The sequence below is a fragment of the Xyrauchen texanus genome, chromosome 37 (assembly GCF_025860055.1).
Source record: "Xyrauchen texanus isolate HMW12.3.18 chromosome 37, RBS_HiC_50CHRs, whole genome shotgun sequence".
NCBI classification, from domain to species: Eukaryota; Metazoa; Chordata; class Actinopteri; order Cypriniformes; family Catostomidae; genus Xyrauchen; species Xyrauchen texanus.
Window position 1 is genome coordinate 2170711 of NC_068312.1, and position 17906 is coordinate 2188616.

At 42.1% G+C, this 17906-nt stretch overlaps 1 protein-coding gene across 1 annotated transcript in view; it reads left to right on the plus strand.

Moving 5' to 3' along the window:
* Positions 1-449: 449 nt before the first annotated feature.
* LOC127631246 (membrane-associated guanylate kinase, WW and PDZ domain-containing protein 1-like) overlaps positions 450-17906 on the plus strand; it is a 76356-nt gene continuing 58899 nt past the window's right edge. The window contains exons 1-7 of the mRNA XM_052109314.1: positions 450-570; positions 5702-5940; positions 8453-8648; positions 12238-12320; positions 15783-15821; positions 16175-16232; positions 17458-17561. Of these exons, the coding sequence (XP_051965274.1) occupies positions 5862-5940; positions 8453-8648; positions 12238-12320; positions 15783-15821; positions 16175-16232; positions 17458-17561 (559 nt within the window). The 5' untranslated portion in view covers positions 450-570; positions 5702-5861. The remainder of the gene's footprint in view (positions 571-5701; positions 5941-8452; positions 8649-12237; positions 12321-15782; positions 15822-16174; positions 16233-17457; positions 17562-17906) is intronic.

The following is a 17906-nucleotide window of genomic DNA, read 5'->3' on the forward strand; positions in this document are numbered from 1 at the left end:
CTGATATTCGTAAACGATATGGTAATATTTAATTAAAAGAAATTATGAGACATTCAATGTCTTTTCACAAATTTGACCGATTATGGTTTCAAAACGGAGAATTTCTCAGAAAGGTGAGGAGTTTGGATCCCTGAAATTATAAATTTTTATGCATTTATTTATTTTGTGGAATTTGATAATTTTACACGGCAAACCTGACAATCTTTCACGGCACACTAGTGGTTGGGAAACACTGTCTTATGCTGGATGCAAAACCTGGTCCAGATGGTCTAGTTTGATGGTTTTAGAGGGGTTTTGGGGTATCTGTCAGCTGGTCAGTCCAAGCTAAGCCAGCTTAAACCAGCAGTTTGTTTTTTTCCCAGCATGGTAATAACTGTGAATTTTAGAGTTGAGTTTCTGTGATATAGTCTTGAAATTTTTGGTTGTGTTGTAATATTTGTTGCTCTTGCAGGTACGACCCATCCTCCACGTGACGGTGAGCTTTACGGTGTGGATTACAACTTCCTGTCTGTAGAGATTTCCTGGAGTTGGAACGGAGTGAGGGGTTGCTAGAGATAGGAACATATGAAGGTATGGGAACATTTGCTTTCAAACGCCACAACAAACTTTAAGAATGGAAGCTCACATTTGATCTGCTGGACTGTACTCTTACAAAGGGCTCCAATTAGACCAAATCCAAAAAACTATAGTGAAACATCAAGAACTTTTAGAACCTCCAAAGAATACAGTTCTTCAAAACAACAGTTCTTTGCTTAACCTATGGTTATATTGTTTGAAGTGTAAATTGACTGCTCCGAACACAGGCCTTTTTATTCTAATGGGTAATTCTTAAGAAACCTGTCAAAAAAATGTCCTGGTCCTAGGGTTAGGGCTATTTTACTCCAAAATCAAAGAAACAAATATTGCATATACAAAATTAAGACTATTTTAGGGCCATTTACATTGTGACATCACTTTTATGACAGTTATGCATGTTTTACCCCAATGTTCATTACTGTAATGTGAAAAATTATGATTTAAATTGTTAAGTATTTACTCATCCAAGTTGTACTCTATTGGTACTGCCTTTCATTTTCACTGAATTCAGATTTAAAAAATCAATGCGCAACAGTATCTTTTTATATTGTAATCCTTTTTTTAAAAATTCCCATGCTACAGTAATAAAAATCATCTTTGAAAATAGTACAATTAAATTTTGTGTTACGGTAATGGGAATTTTCTGGGCAATTATGTGTTATTTTGAAGGCCTCGGTTACCTCTGAACTTGAGAAAAGGCCAATGAGAATTTGGCAGACAGAATTTGCATGTCCCTCCCCCGGAAATACAGTTATCAAGGGAGGGAATCGTGCATCTGTTCATTCAGATTTATTTTTCAGAGCCGAGCGGTTGTGCGATCAGCGAGCTGAGATCACTACTGTTCCACTCACCTCTGTAGAGCATCTGCTGTTGGATCTATGGGGCATATCAGCGGCTTTCTCCTTCTCTGCATGGCAGTGAAGCTTGCCCCTGGGCGCTTCAACTGCGTGTCTAAAAGACAATATTTGTAAAAGAGTTTATTTTCTCTAAAAGAGCAAATACACGGCTGGCATTGAACATCCTTTTCAAGATGCATCTTTGTAAAGATGCCCTTCCACCCCTGTGTAGTTCCTGGATGCGGTCGATTTCTCATTTGTGGATGGTTCATGTTCTCACTGCGAGAACCTAACCATGGCAATGTTGCGGTCCCCCGCAATGTTCCATTTTCCCACGGGATTGAGTATGACCCGGCTTGCGATGGAGGCGATGTGGGGATGGCCGCAGGGTCGGTTTCGCCGGGTAGATCCCCACGAACCACCTGCCCCCCAACACACTCGTTGACTTCTGTCCGAGCTCGAGGTCAGAGTGGCTCGCCTCACTGCCAGTCTGTTTACTCCCTCGAGTCCCCCAAGCTGGATGATGAATTCGCCACTGCATCGGAGAGCGTTCCGGCATCTGACGCGGAAGACTCGACTGGATTGCCATCTTCGTGTTGGCACACCCAGTCTGACATGCTTGCTCTGGACGCCGTCAGCGTGGGGTTGGACTGGAACCCTCCGTCCTCCCCCGCAGCCCTCACGGCTAGACAATTGGTTCCTCGGGTTCGGGCTCATCCGCTCTCCTCTCACTACCCTCGATGGCGGGGCGACCCACGTGTACTCGGAGGTCCCCCAGGTGGATAGAGTGGTTGCGATCCAGGATCGCCCGGTGCTCCTCTCCAAGGCCTGTAGGATGACGTCGTCACTGACTGCCAAAGCCTACAGCGCCACCGGACAGGCCGCTTCCACCCTGTATGCCATGGCCCTCCTGCTGGTTCACCAGGCCAAGGCACTCAAAGATCTGCACTTGGGTAGTCCTGACCCTGACGTGTTGCAGGAACTGTGCTCCGCAAACAACCTCGCCCTCTGGGCCACGAAGGTCACAGCGTGGACACTCGGGCAGGCAATGGTCAGGAACATCAATTATGGCTGAACCTGGTCGAGATGCTGGAGGTAGACAAAGCCCGCTTTCTAAATGCCCCCGTCTCCCAGCTCAGCCTATTTGGCGACATCATCGACGACTTCGCCCAGCAGTTCTCGGTAGTTTCCTACATCATGCCTCCATCTGCTCGCCGAGGGTGTCCCCCTGCAGCTTCCAAATGCCAGGCAGCTGCGCCTCAACCTGAGCCCAGCTCTTAGTCCCAGCGTCGAATGACCCCATCTCCCAAACGTCCTCGAGGACCTGGAAGGCTCCCAAGTGTTCCTGAGACAGACGACCCAGGGAATGAGATGTTTGCTCCGGAGCTGGTAAGCAGACCACTTTGTCTCCCAGTGGAGGGCCGGGAGGAGAGTCCTTGTTTTAAATTATTTCCTTTGCCGCACTCCCTTCTGGCTGTGGTGCCCACATTCTCAATAAACGATTTCCTCATTTCCTGGGTCATCTGGCCCGCAAATGCCATTCTTACGGCAATTCGGTGCCCGTTTTTGTCTCCTACACCTTTCCTGCTCCGCCCGCTGCGAAGCCTCGCCAGGTATGTCAAAAACAATCATCCCCTTAGTGACCCTTGCATGGAGCTTGGATGCGTGGCTCTCACTTCCCAACCCATCGCGCTGGCTGGCTAGGACCATCTGACTCGGCTACGGGATTCAGTTCACCATTTCGACGGCGTACGCTTTACAATCGGTGCACGGTGAAAACACCAAAACCCTACGTGTGGAGATCGTGACCCTTTTACTCAAAGATGTGATAGAGCCTGTCCCTCCAGCCGAGATGAAGAAAGGGTTTCTACAGCCCTTACTTCATCGTACCCATGAAAGGCGGCGGCTTAAGACCGATCTTGGACTTGGACTTGGACGCGAATTTCTGACCGGGCTTTGCACAAACTCCTATTCAAAATGCTCATGCAAAGACACATTCTAACTTGCATCCGGCATCAAGATTGGTTCGCAGCGATAGACCTGAAGGACGTGTTCTTCCACATCTCTATCTTGCCTCGACACCAGCCCTTCCTACGATTCACGTTTGACGGCCAGGTGTATCAGTACAAGGTCATTCCCTTTGGCATGTCCCTGTCCCCTTGCGTCTTCACGAAGGTCACAGAGGCAGCCCTTGCCCCACTAAGGGAAGTGGGCATCCGAATACTCAATTACCTCGATGACTGGATCATCCTAGCCCACAGAGTCACTATGTGCCCACAGGGACCAGGTAGCTAGGGCTTTAGCAAGCTCGCCCCGGTTCAGAGCATCGATTTTATCGGCATGGTGTTAAACTCTCAATGACAGAGCGCCTTACCAACGAGCGTGTGCAGTCGGTGCTGAAATGCCTCACCTTATTCAAGCCAGGCACTAAAACAATTCCAGAGGCTCCAGGGGCATATGGCATCCTCCGTGGTGGTCGCGCCACTGGTGTGGAGGCTTCACCTTCAGGTGGTCTAGCTGATTTGGGAGTGGTAGACATGTTCGCTTCCCAAGAGACCTCCCACTCCTTGCTCTGGTACTCCCTAGCAGAGGCTCCCCTCGGGACAGATGCACTGGCACACAGCTTGCCCCGGGGGCTGCGCTAATATGCATTTCCCCAGTGAGCCTACTTGCACGGGTGCTGTGCAAGGTCAGGGAGGATGAGGAACAAGTCACCAAGGTTCCTACGACCCCCTTCAGGGACCAGGTAGTGAACTTGCAAGCGCTGGAGGAGGCAGACCCAGCCTTTTCGTTGCTGTGTCTGGTGCTTGCTTTGCGGACCGCACGCAGAGCTTAAGATGTTCTGAGCAGCTTTTTGTCTGCTTTTGTGGACAGCGGAAAGGGAACGCTGTCTCCAAAAAGAGGCTTTCCCACTGGGTCTTTGACACCAATGCCTTGGCCTCTCACACCCAAGCTGTGCCCGCCCCCTTCTAGTTCAGAATTTGCATGTCCCTCCCCCGGACAAAGAAATTCCCTAACCAGACCCACTACGGGTACTAAAACTACTCTGTACTGAAATAGGTGCTCCACTGGTGCAATGGGAGCCTAAAATGTTTATTTTTAATTTTTTATGGGGAATTGGGGACGGGTACGTGCAGTCTGACGCAGCCTGTTGCTTTGGCACGCAACTGCCTGCTTGCACCTGTGTCAGCAGCGCAAGTACACAGTTCTGCACATGACGGGATTGAATAGGGACCCCACTTCACTCGACACAACATCGAATTGAGCGACAGACGGGGAACGTCTAGATTATTGTTGTAACCTCCGTTCCCTGATGGAGGGAACAAGACACCCCCGGCTCGACGCTGAACCTAGCCACTGTAACAGCCGTACCTTTTTCTCGGCTCCTCGGTGCAAACCTGCATGAACAGATGCACGATTCCCTCCCTTTATACCCATATGTCCGGGGGAGGGACATGCAAATTCTGTCTTCCAAATTTTCATTGGCCTTTTCTCAAGTGCAGAGGTAACTGAGGCCTTCAAGGAAGTCCCCTAGTGTTGCTTCACTCTACACAACTTCTCGTTCCCTCCATCAGGGAACAGAGGTTACAACCGTAACCTAGACATTTTCTTTATTCAAAGTATAATTGCATATAGTTTTTGTATTGATTTGGGGTAAAGTATGACCAGGATATTTTTTGACAGGTTTCATTAGAATCACACAAAGGTGAAACTCAAATGTTGTAATGCTCTTTTTTTCAGGATTTATTAACATATTCAAAAATAAGCAATGCAACTGATACAGACAATGACCTCAATACACCCCTTCTTTTTGTTTTCAATTTCTAAATGAAAAGGGCATAAAATTAAATAATGGCATGTTGGTGTAACCGTCCTGACATCATAAAGAGAAAAAAAGCCTCATTATATGTTATAAGCAGCTGAAGTACTGTAGTTTGGCATAAAATTGGGTTTTGTTTTAAAAACAATTATAATATTTTTGAAATCTTTAGTCTGCTGTATCAAAGTCAGTGTTATAATAAGTATTTAACTGTTTATATGTAAAACAATATAAAAATCATTGTTTTACATATAAACAATGTAAAACAATTGTTTATATGTAACGATAACAATACATTATCGTTGTATAATGTATTCTTTGTTTGAATTCATATTTTATAATGAGTATAACTGTTTTCCAAGGATTTAAAATAAATAGGCATTTCTTTATACAAATCTCTCTCTCTCTCTCTATCTCTCTCTCTCTCTGTGTCTGTCTGTCTGTGGCTCTGTCACTCTTTCTTTTCAAGCATAATAATTCCTGGTTCCTGGTTGCCTAGGCAACTATTATGGGCGCCCTGGCCGCCCAACGAGCCTCTCAGTAGGACAGTGATTCCCCATGATGCGTTGCAACATAGTTTCACTGGTTCCCAGAATTCCACATCCAAGCGCAGCTTGTCTTACAGTCGCATGCACCATGCAGGAGTAGAGCATACACAGCTGCAGGAGGATGCACACACCACCGCAGGCATGAACAACACGTTTACAGGTGTGTGTGTATGCATCTGCTTCAAGGCTGCATGCAAGAGCTGATGGTGGTGTGTGTGTGTGTGTGTGTGTGTGTGTGTGTGTGTGTGTGTGTGTGTGTGTGTGTGTGTGTGTGTGTGTGTGTGTGTGTGTGTTAATGGTGATTTTCTTTGTGTGAGTATTTGGCTGCCCCAGCTGCCTCCTAAGAGTGTGTGTGTGAATAATCAAAGCATGTGCTGAAATCAAGGTGCCTCTTTTGTGTGTGTGTGTGTGTGTGTGTGTGTGTGTGTGTGTGTGTGTGTGTGTGTGTGTAAGAGAGAGAGAAAGCTCACATATTCACTAGTTTAAGTTAACCATTTACCATATTTTACCAAGTTGTAATTAAATATATTCCACAGTAGTAATATTTGATAGTTTTAAGTTACATCTTTTTTTGTTTTGTGTATGAGTTTCAAAAACCATGGTGTAATTCAAGTGTGTAATTGCTGTGCAAAAACTGCAAAAATACTCATTGTTTTCAAAAAGGCTTCCTGAACAATCTTTTGTCATCCATTGGTCAGATAACTAAATAGTTCCATTCCAACTGAGTACCACTGGTTGAGCCGATGTTGCTGTGTCAGGCTGTTCAGGATACTCAAACTAATGGCTCACTTGCAGTTTCTATCCACATTAAGTTTAACATTGATAAATTCGGCACTCTTCAATTTTAAGCATCCTTGCATCTTAGTCACCAAACAATAAAAAATAGTAAATAATAATAGTAGAGTCCTCATCTTGTGTGTCTGCTGTCAGTGAGTGTGGTTTGTTGTCTGTACAGCTGGAGTTGTGTAGACTGCCCCCTTCTAAATGAGACTCGTAAAAACATGAAGGTGCAACTTCAAGTTTTAATTGCTCTGATGGTAGGAATATTCCTTATTACGGCTGGGAGCATGATTAATTGTGTTCATTTTTGTAATGTGTTTATGTAATAAATCACACTGAATGAACTCGTTAAATTGACAGCCCTAATAAAAAAAGGATTTCCATAGACCTACATTCAAAGAAGAGCAAAAGCTTGTCTGATAATATGGCGGACAGCAACAGTTGCTAAGGTAGGCTTAGTGATGGGTCAGTTTGAATCTAAATAATTTCCTCCCATTTCCCATAATTTAGTATTCCCATGTATTGAATGTTGAAGGTTTTTTTGTAAGCCTGAATGGCAGTATGTTGTATTTTCAGAGGTATTTAGCCATATTCTCATTTGTGTGTGTGGGTGTACATGTCTTCTCTATGGCTGATGTGAACAGACGTTCGATGTCATCTATAAAGACACAGAGTGTGTGAGAGTGTGTGTGTGTGTGTGTGTGTGTGTGTGTGTGCGTGTGTGAATAGATCGCAGTAGCTGTATTAGCATGCTGCTGGCGTCTCTGCTCACTGAAGCCTGTCTCAGTTGGAGTCACAGGCAACGGGCCAGTACCACAAAGAATCGCTTTAAGAGCCTGCCCTGGTAGCGTACATGTGTGTGACAGAGGCTCTGTTCCAAAATATTGTGAGCTGCTTATGTAGGCAGCATTTCAAGTTATCATGCATATGCAAAATCTGTACTTAAAAAGGCAGACGACATACAGTAATTATGCTTCCTTCTAAGATACTTTATTGGCAGCATTGCATGTATCCTTCACAAAGATAATCCTATTTGCATTGCTATGAGCTCAGTGGAAAAACTCCAAAATGGTGGACGAAGCAAGAGAAATGTTTATTATAAATCAAATTTATTACCAAGCAATTTATTTAAAAAAAAGTTATATCTTATTCAAATTAATTATTTTACCCAATATTTGTATGTGCAATACATTTTTACACTTTGCTAATGCGCCATTAGCTTAGCAACATGCTAATCAAGCCATATTGATATCAATTTATATTTTATTCAGTACCAACATTTAATAATAAGTGGTTCAGTTGCAAAAAAAAAAGGACTGTTTACCCAATCTTTGTGAGCAATGCATTGTTATACATATTAGAGTTATGGGGCATTAGCTTAGCAACATGTTAAAATCAAATAGTATTGAACTCAATTTATATTTTGTTCAACATCAAAATGATAAATGATGATAAATGATACATCAATAATACATGGTTTAATCTAATTAAACATATACTGTTTTACCCAGTTTTTGTGTGTGCTGTTAGCTTAGCTACATGCTAATATCAAACCCTATTGAAATCGATCGTGTTTGTGCCTTGGCTGCTTCTTGTGAACGCGCTAGCCTGTTTGTCTGACACGCATAGCTGCTTTCTATGTGGAGTGCTTCAAAAAAGTCTCTTGTTATGAGGTTACATTTCAGGATGCTGCCTTTAGCTGCCTATGTAGACAGCAAGACAGCTTTTGGAGCAGAGCCATAGATTATGTGCAATTGTTTGCTGCTTTTGATATTGTAATTAATTTTGCATGAAAATATAAATAGTATTTTGTGTCTCTTCCCACGTCCTCCTGTTTTTGTACCCAGAGTTTTTAGCGCGTAGTCTCTTTCCCTCTCCACTGTTGTGTACAGGAGACTCGAGCCGTCCGGAGGTGCACGGCATGGTGCGAGAGAATGCCCCCACCTATGTGCTGAACAACATGGCGGCACCCCCAACAGCCACTTCCAAACACCCCCCCACACTACCACCGGACAAGGACCCGCTTGGACCGCTGCCGGACAACTGGGAGATGGCCTGCACTGAGAACGGAGAGATCTACTTCATAGAGTATGAAACACATTAACAACTGAAATGTTGAGACTTTTGAGAAGTCTTCCATACTGAAATAATGTGGATGAGTAGTCATAGATAGTGGTCAGATAAATTGGCAGATATTTTACATATTTTTATTAAATTATCTTTTTTTGTTGTTGATATTTTTAGCGACTTTAATTGCCGTGCTCTGCTTAAGCTGTTAGTTTTGTAGAGTTTGTTTGGTAAAACCCTTTCTGAAAAGTCACTCAATAAAATCGATGTGCGTGTTGCACTGACAACTTCCAACGCATATGTAGCATCATGCAAAAACATCCTGGTATAACCGCCGTTCCATGATGTAGAGAATGAAACATTGTACGAAACAGAGGATCGCCCACTGGGTCATTGAAACCATCACTTTGGCATATGAAGCCCAGGACGTACCACCACCCTTGGGGCTACGAGCACACTCTACTAGACGTGTGGTGGCCTCCTAGGCTCTGACCAATGGCACCTCTTTAGCAGACATCTGCAGAGCACCAGGCTGGACAATACCCGACACCTTTCCAAGGTTTTACAATTTACGTGTTGAGCCGGTGTTGTCCCATGTGTTTTCAGGTATGAACTGGTAAGTTTGCGGGACAACTGGATAGGTGTACCAATTGCGCATAGAGCCTTCCCCCTCCTGGAAGTGAAGACATGCTCTTTTACCCCACAGCCGTGTTCACAAAGTCGGGGACCCTGGATATCCTTCCTCCTTAGCCCTGTGGCAGGCAGAGAAACTCGGTCCAGTGGCCCAGTATGTGTGCTAATAGGCCCTGTACTGGGGTAGGTGCTCCACATGCACTGGTTGCCTGTATGTAACCCCATGTGATGTATCTTCCGCAAGACGGTTTCCCAGTTGGTAAACCTGTGTTTTCCTTGGGCAGAGTTCCCTCTGCCACTGGTCACCGTGTTGTAGAGATGCTCCCCTCTGGGTAGTACCTACCACTGGGATTTCTCCACGTGTGACACTGCCGACAAAGCTCAGTAAGACCATGTGATGTAATTCCACACAATTACATCCTCTTCTGGTAGGGTGTGGTCTCCGTGGTGTCTTCCCCTTGGGAAGGGATACCTCCCCGTCTCGGACAGTTATGGCCCTCAGCTGAATGATTGGCAAAATCCTGGTTACTTTCGTGTCCTGGTTACTTTCGTAACCTCCTGATGGAGGGAACGAGACGTTGTGTCCCTCCTGCCACAACAATGAAATGGCCGGGACCTTGTCTCGGCTCCTCAGCACAAAACATTCCTTTTTGGCGAGACAAAAGAGAAGAGGCCACGGGGGACCGTACGGGGGGCCGTACAATGCTCGTAGGTGCATTAGGGGAGGTAATGTGACTGCTGGGTGTGCTGGCTACGAGGCCCACAATAGCTTGCCCATCTCGCACCGCCAGTCCAAGTAACACAGTTCAGTTAGTTGTGACATTGTGACCAATAGTGTCACTACATCGACACAGCGTTGAGGGAATGACAGATAGGAAATGTCCTGGTTACTTTCGTAACCTCCTGATGGAGGGAACGAGACGTTGTGTCCCTCCTGCCACAACAATGAAATGGCCGGGACCTTGTCTCGGCTCCTCAGCACAAAACCTGAATGAGTGGTTGTGAGCCAGCTCGTTTTATATCCATATGTCCGGGGGAGTGGCATGCAAATTCCACTCGCCAATTCCCAGTCGAGTGAGTGACAGATACGGAACAGAAGTTCTCATTTCTCTATGTACTATTCTGAGTCAAATGATTAATTTATTCCACAAGTGTCCAATCACAGGGAATTGTTCTATATCATCTTCTCATGTGAGTTTTAAAATTTTAAGCATATTTATTTTAAAAAAGCTGTTCTATTATTACTATTTCTATCTCTTAAAAAATTTAGAGACTAGCTAAAATATTACGGTGAACCTTTAACTCTGTAAAGCCTGACATATGAAAGGATTGTCAGAATACTTTTTTTATTTTTTTTTATTTAACTGCTTTAGCACAATTAGACAAAATATAAAAATAAATTGTAAAAAAATAAAAAATGTACAAGTTTTTTTTTTTTTTTTTATGTATCATATTTGATACTTTAGGCTTTAAAGGTCTTTATCCCCCTGATGCCCAGCAATTAATTTTTGTATAGGACATTTGTTTTTTCAGTTATTCTTAGCCCATGCATTATACAGTGGGGTATCTTGGGGTATTATCAGAGGACTCCATGGGCTTTTAAGTGATACCAAGTGTGATAAAATTTTACAGTTTTATCATATGTATTTTATGCACCAAATACTATATTGACATTTAAAAAAGGGAAATTATAAAACTTTTTTCACTGTGTCTCAGGAACTTATGGTTAGATGACATAATAATAGCTTGTAATGTAAAATAATGAGATCTTTATAACGACAGAGCAGACGGCACAAAAATATTAGCTCACACTTTAAATATATCTTATAAAAGTACATGTCAGAATTCAATGTCAACGCTCTGCTATGTCATTTTTTTTTTATATATAGTGGGCATGAATGGAATGTAATGGTGATAGAGAGATATATCAAAAGCCTGTTGTATCATATTTGATACATGTAAATTCAACAAGTATTTTCATTCAAATAATATAAAAAAATTTAACCAAGCAAATGCTCCGTTTAATATATCAGTAACAATATAATCATTACTGTGACTTTTACTTTGTTAAAATAAGCTGTCATTTATCCCAACATAAGAGTCACTTTTCACACAAGTCCATTTTAAATAGATCGATATAAACACTGACACCACTTTTTTCACAACTACCATATGATATCTGGCTTTTCAGCTTGAACAGAGAGTGAAACAGGAGCTGTCAAATGTTGTGTGTCATATTTGACAAATACAGCATTAAAGAGTTAACGCAGTTGGCACAGTCGAATGCGTCTCATGTAAACGTTTTTATAAAACACTGATCAAGGTCAAGTGAATGCTAAACCAGCGTAATTATACAGGGCTTCCTCAAGACCAATTAGTCGAGTAGTCATTTAGGCAACCCACTGACTAGTTGATTTTGAAAATAACATAGTTTTGCACATCCATAACTGGTACCAAAGGTTTTGTGGCAGTGCCATGGTACAGTGATGGTATGAGATGGTAATACCATAGTATTGTACAAAAATTCCCAGCCTGAACTAATGAAATTTACATACCATTTTTGCAGAATGTTATGTTGTTCATTACACGTATTGCAGCAGTAGCCAGGTAAAATGTCTGTAGTGCTATAAGTGAGTTAAATGTTCTGCCAAACAAGATTAATAATCTACCGTGTTTTAAATAAAACAAAACCAGCCTAAGAAATGCAATTATTGAAGCAATCATGTCATTTTATGGTGCTTCTATGAAACTTTGAGTTCACGTGTGGACTTGCATGCTCTTCAGGACCCCTTTACATCAGTCGAGCTAACACACAATTGAATCACACTGGAACAAGCTTGTATATGTAGTTGATTATGTAATGCAAATGTTAAAATGAGTCATGCGCTGTAGTAAAAGTGTTCAGATATCATAAGATAACATTCTGTGAGGAACAGGGTGAATTCTCACTCATGTAAATTATGTTATATTTTTATAGCCACAACACAAAGACGACGTCATGGATGGACCCTCGGTGTCAGGACAAACAGCCAAAACCACTGGAGGAGTGTGAGGATGATGGTAAAATCGCTTGTTCAGCAGATCATCAGATTTATGGCTTTGTTTATAAGGCATTTGAATTTATTGCAATGTTTTACATTTCTATAACCACCTTGTGTTTTCTCATGTTTTGCAAGATTTAGATCAACCTAGCCTAAATAAAATTACATGTGCTACCTTTAGCATATCCTTACACTACTGTACATTGACGCCCCCTATAATGAATGGACTTTTACAGCCACATTTACTGTTGAAATTCAAATGCACTTTGTGCATTAATACTGGCATCAGTTCCTGACCTCATTAATGCTGTTTTGCCTCAATGCAAGCAAATCCCTGAAGAATGGAGGCTGTTATAGCAACAAACACCAGCTACTCCATGTGTGTCTGTTTGTTCAGTCCTCCTGAGAAGGGTTTATTTACCAGCAGAGGGCAGTCTTCAACATTGACCTGTAGTTGCTGACAATTTTATGTTTTTGTGTTTCAGTGTATGTTCTGTCTCACTGAGCTAAAAGTGAAATCATATCTCTTAGACTATGATCTGTCCTGTGACAGATGGAGTTTGTTCAACTATGCTCAGATTCGGAGAAAACAGTGTAAAAATGTTATATATTTGGCTGGATAATCAAAACGTAATTTCTGTGTTTTGGCTTTGTAGGGCAGGGAACATTGATGTCAAGTGTTACCTGAATCTCAACAGAAATTAAAGTCCAGTGAGATTAGTGTAGGGAAAGTCGCCATCTGGTGGTGATGCTGTGAGGTGATTGTAGGCCTTTACTGAGAACAGTGACTGCACCTCAGTTTACATCTGTTCTATGTGGAATGCGTAGTATGTGGAGAATAGTCCGTTTAGGTGAGGCAATTGGAGGTTAAAACTGCCACAATTGATTATATGAAGCTAAAAGCTTAGTAATGATCTAATGCTAACATATACTCAGCTGGTACGTGCTATCCAGTGTGTAAACCTGACTCCCCTGCCCTCAAGAGGTGCACTAGTGACTGACGCTTGAGGCTGTGGCCTTTAGGCTCCTTGTTAGCGCGCGGGCCTCCCATGCCAGAGACACCGGTTCGAATCCCGTTCGGAAAGGGTCGAGCAGGACCGGTTACATAATCAAAACTCTTTAAGTGTTTAGCATACACATACAGCAATTAGGGGGTCTGTTGTGCTGTCAAGACACTATTTCAACCACGTGGTAGTATGCTAAGGTGACCAGATTTCGAAATGAAAAACGGGGACATTTCTAGTTCAGTGGTAAATATGTCATTGAAATTTCACATGCATCTATGAATTAAAAAAGTCTCTGGCAGAGGAATTTCAAAAGAAATGAGGTCACTTGAATACCATTTCCCACTGAAATCATATGAAACACGTACACTATGTGCTAAATCAGGACCTGACATTCATTTCTGAAGAGGGAATTGCCCCCCTTAGATGCCTCATGTTGTTGGGGATTTTTTTCTTCATGTTACAAAGATATTCATACTAATTATAATAATAATTGTAACACTATTTCACCTAACTGTTTCTATCAGTTATCTCATATGGCATCTCATGGACCTGTTTTTCTTAATTAAACAGGTACATTTGATTTGGATCAACTCTTATGCATTATGATGCTTCTTTTCTGTCTTATTTCCCAGCAAGGTTCAATGTAATCTATGCTGTAATGTGCTGATTTACATTTATTAATTGTTCTTTGCAGATACTTTATTATACATTTCATCTATTTTTCTTATGTTATTAATGTCTATTTCTTAATTTAAATACATTAATTATATAATACATAACAATATTTCTTCGTTATAACATAGCTTGTATGTTCCTCACCTCAAAGCTGTGTAATAATTTTTTATGTTTGTATTGCTCCCTGGTCCAGATCTTAATGGCAAAACTGGCACGAACAAGTTATCAGTAAAGGAAGATGAATGACTTAAAGGGACAGTTCACCCAAAAATGACATTTCTCTCACCATCATGCCATGCCAGATGTGTATGACTCTATTTCTTCTGTTGGACACAAACAAAGGTTTTAGAAGAATATTTCAGTTCTGCAGGTCCATACAATGTAAGTGAATGGGTGCCAACATATTGACACTCCACAAAAGCACATAAATGTATCATAAACTAACACACACAAATCCAGGTCTTCAGAAGCGATATGATAGGTGTGGGTGAGAAACAGATAAACATTTATGTCCATTTGAATAATGTGAAAGGTTAAGTGCTTTTTAGAGCTTCAGAATTTAGGCACCCATTCACTTGCATTGAATGGACCAAAAGAGCAGAGAAATTCTTCTAAAACTCTTCATTTGAGTTCAGCAGATGAAAGAAAGAGAGCATGAGAGTGTGTAAATGATGAGAGAATTAAATGTTTTGGGTGAACTATCCCTTTAAATCTGCAAAAGCACGCAGCCACCTCTGTTGGTCAAAATAAACAGCACACAATTAACCTTTTTGCCAGTAATCTAGCATCAATAGGGGCGCTCTTGCCATGTATTTTCACTTTGCGGATGGTTTTAAACATGCAGTAAAAGTGGGGATAATTCCAAGGACAGTTACTGTACGTTCACACCAGAAGCGGCGAGAGCGTCAAAATTCGCTCTGGCTGCCCTGCCTTCGACGCTCAAGGACGCTCGTGGACGCTCTGACGTAGTTGAAATAAGCGGCAACGTTTGTTCAGAATGCTTTGTTTTGTGAACTATATTTAAAGGGGCCGCAATTTAAACATCCAGACATGTCGACCATTTACTTTTTGCCGACCGATCACAAGTAGCGTATATCCTCATGAACTCTTTAAAATGTGAAAATAAGAAATCGATCGATGGCAGAAAGTAATTAAAATTATAGTTGTTTGTTATTAATATAAAATACATTTGTAATAATAACTGTGGTCTTGGTCATATATTACAGGGAAACCCGTCACGGCAATAATTCGTTTCTCCATTTTATCTTCGGAACGAATGTTTGGTGGGAATGTTTCGTTTACACGGTTGTGTTCTCGACTTCGCTAGCGCGGAGCACTTCTATATTCCAATAGGTTGCCGCCGAACCGCGTCACAGCTCATTACCATAATGTTGACTGCACTTGAACTTCCATCTGACGCCCACGCCGCCCAAGACTCGCCGCGCCGCTTCTCGCCGCAGAGAGACGCTGGCTGTCATTGAAAAAGAATGACTTCCGGTCGATTTGACGCTCTCGCCGCCTCTGGTGTGAACGTACGGTTACAGTCAGTTACAGACAGTAAAAAATCTGGACTGTCCCAAGAAGACAGGGGCATCTGGTCACCCTATAGTATGTCACAATACTGGTGTATTTCTACATACTCCAAAGTTCTATCCCATCATCAGAAAGTTCATGATTTTTACTGTTTAACCGTGTGACTCTACACTTTAATAAATGATGTGTTATTATTTGAGGTGCCATATTCACATGGTATTCATATTCTCTCTCTGTCTTTCTCTATTTCTTTACGTCTCTTGGAGAAGAGGGTGTACACACAGAAGAACTTGACAACGATCTTGGTACGTTTTTCTTCGGTCACAGTTTTTAGCATTGAATATTGAAGTCTTTCAAGCAGCCATTAGAGGCATTACTGCTCCACGTAAGACTGCATCTACAGTGTGAATTCACTCTATATATGGAAACAGATGTTGAATAGGGAGAGATGGGCAAGTTCTATGGTGTCATTTCCCATCTAAAATAAATCTAGCTGTAGTAGAACCAGATACACGCCAGTCTTTTAAATACACTTTTTAAGAACACACCATTTAGTATCTAACATTTAATTACTCATAAATGGTAAAAGTGGTTTCCAGAATACTGACAGAATGTAGAATGTGATATATAATTCTCTAATCATTCTCTCTGTGCTCAGAACTGCCCCATGGCTGGGAGAAGATCGATGATCCAGTGTATGGAGTTTATTATGTTGAGTAAGTGACAGTATTCTTCATATTTCAGTCAATTAGGGGTGTAAAGTTCAATGATCTACATTCAATGCATCAATTATGGAATTTAATAGTCAATTCTATGATAATTTGTAGTACTATTTTTATACCCAGAGTATTATGTGCTCAATTGAGCTTGCAAATGTAAAACCTGGTAATTTTTGAAAGTTCTGCTGCAGTAATAAGTCTGGGTTTATCTAAATTCAAACCTCTGCACCAAATGTCCCAAGTGTTTGGATCAAATGTCCCCTGTGTTCGGATCAAATGTCCCCAGTGTTCGGATCAAATGTCCCCTGTGTTCGGATCAAATGTCCCAAGTGTTCGGATCAAATGTCCCAATTGTTCGGATCGAATGTCCCCAGTGTTCGGATCAAATGTCCCCAGTGTTCGGATCAAATGTCCCAAGTGTTCGGATCAAATGTCCCCAGTGTTCGGATCAAATGTCCGAAGTGTTTGGATCAAATGTCCCAATTGTTCGGATCGAATGTCCCCAGTGTTCGGATCAAATGTCCCCAGTGTTCGGATCAAATGTCCCCAGTGTTCGGATCAAATGTCCCCAGTGTTCGGTTCAAATGTCCCCAGTGTTCGGATCAAATGTCCCAAGTGTTTGGATCAAATGTCCCAATTGTTCGGATCGAATGTCCCCAGTGTTCGGATCAAATGTCCCCAGTGTTCGGCTCGAATGTCCCCAGTGTTCGGATCAAATGTCCCAAGTGTTTGGATCAAATGTCCCAATTGTTCGGATCGAATGTCCCCAGTGTTCGGATCAAATGTCCCCTGTGTTCGGATCAAATGTCCCCTGTGTTCGGATCAAATGTCCCAAGTGTTCGGATCAAATGTCCCCCGTGTTCGGATCAAATGTCCGGATCAAATATCCCCAGTGTTCGGATTAAATGTCCCCTGTGTTCGGATCAAATGTCCCCTGTGTTCGGATCAAATGTCTCCAGTGTTCGGATCAAATGTCCCCAGTGTTCAGATCAAATGTCCACAGGGTGGTGCCAAAAGCAAGTTGTAGTCTTAGTTGAAAATGATAAAATCCAGTCAACAGGAATGCATATTTTTTCATAATTCATCACACAATTTAGCAAATAATCAAAATCAAATCATGTTTATCATGTCAACATTTACACCCCTACAAGAAACTAACAACATCTGTCATTTTTAGATACATAGTAAATATTTTTACCCTTACACTCTCTCTGTCTGTCAGTCATATAAACCGTAAGACTCAGTATGAGAACCCAGTTCTAGAAGCCCGGCATAAGAAGCAGCTGGACACAGAGCAGTCACCTGAGGGCGGACGATACATCAGAGGTGTGTCTCAGTTTACCCTCTCTCTCTCTCTCTCTCTCTCTCTCTCTCTCTCTCTCTCTCTCTCTCTATATATATATATATATTATTCACTTGTTTTAAGTTCAATAAGCACACATACCTAAATATTTGAATACCTCATCTGATGTTGAAATAGAACTGTATTTGTTTTCATGGAACAAGATGATCTTGAAGTTTGATAAAATGATTGTTTCAGGGGGTTCTGGGTATCTCAGCAAGTAAAGACGCTGATTATCACACCTGGAGTCGCGAGTTTGAATCCAGGGTGTGCTGAGTGACTCCAGTCAGGCTCCTAAGCAACCAAATTTGCCCAGTTGCTAGGGAGGG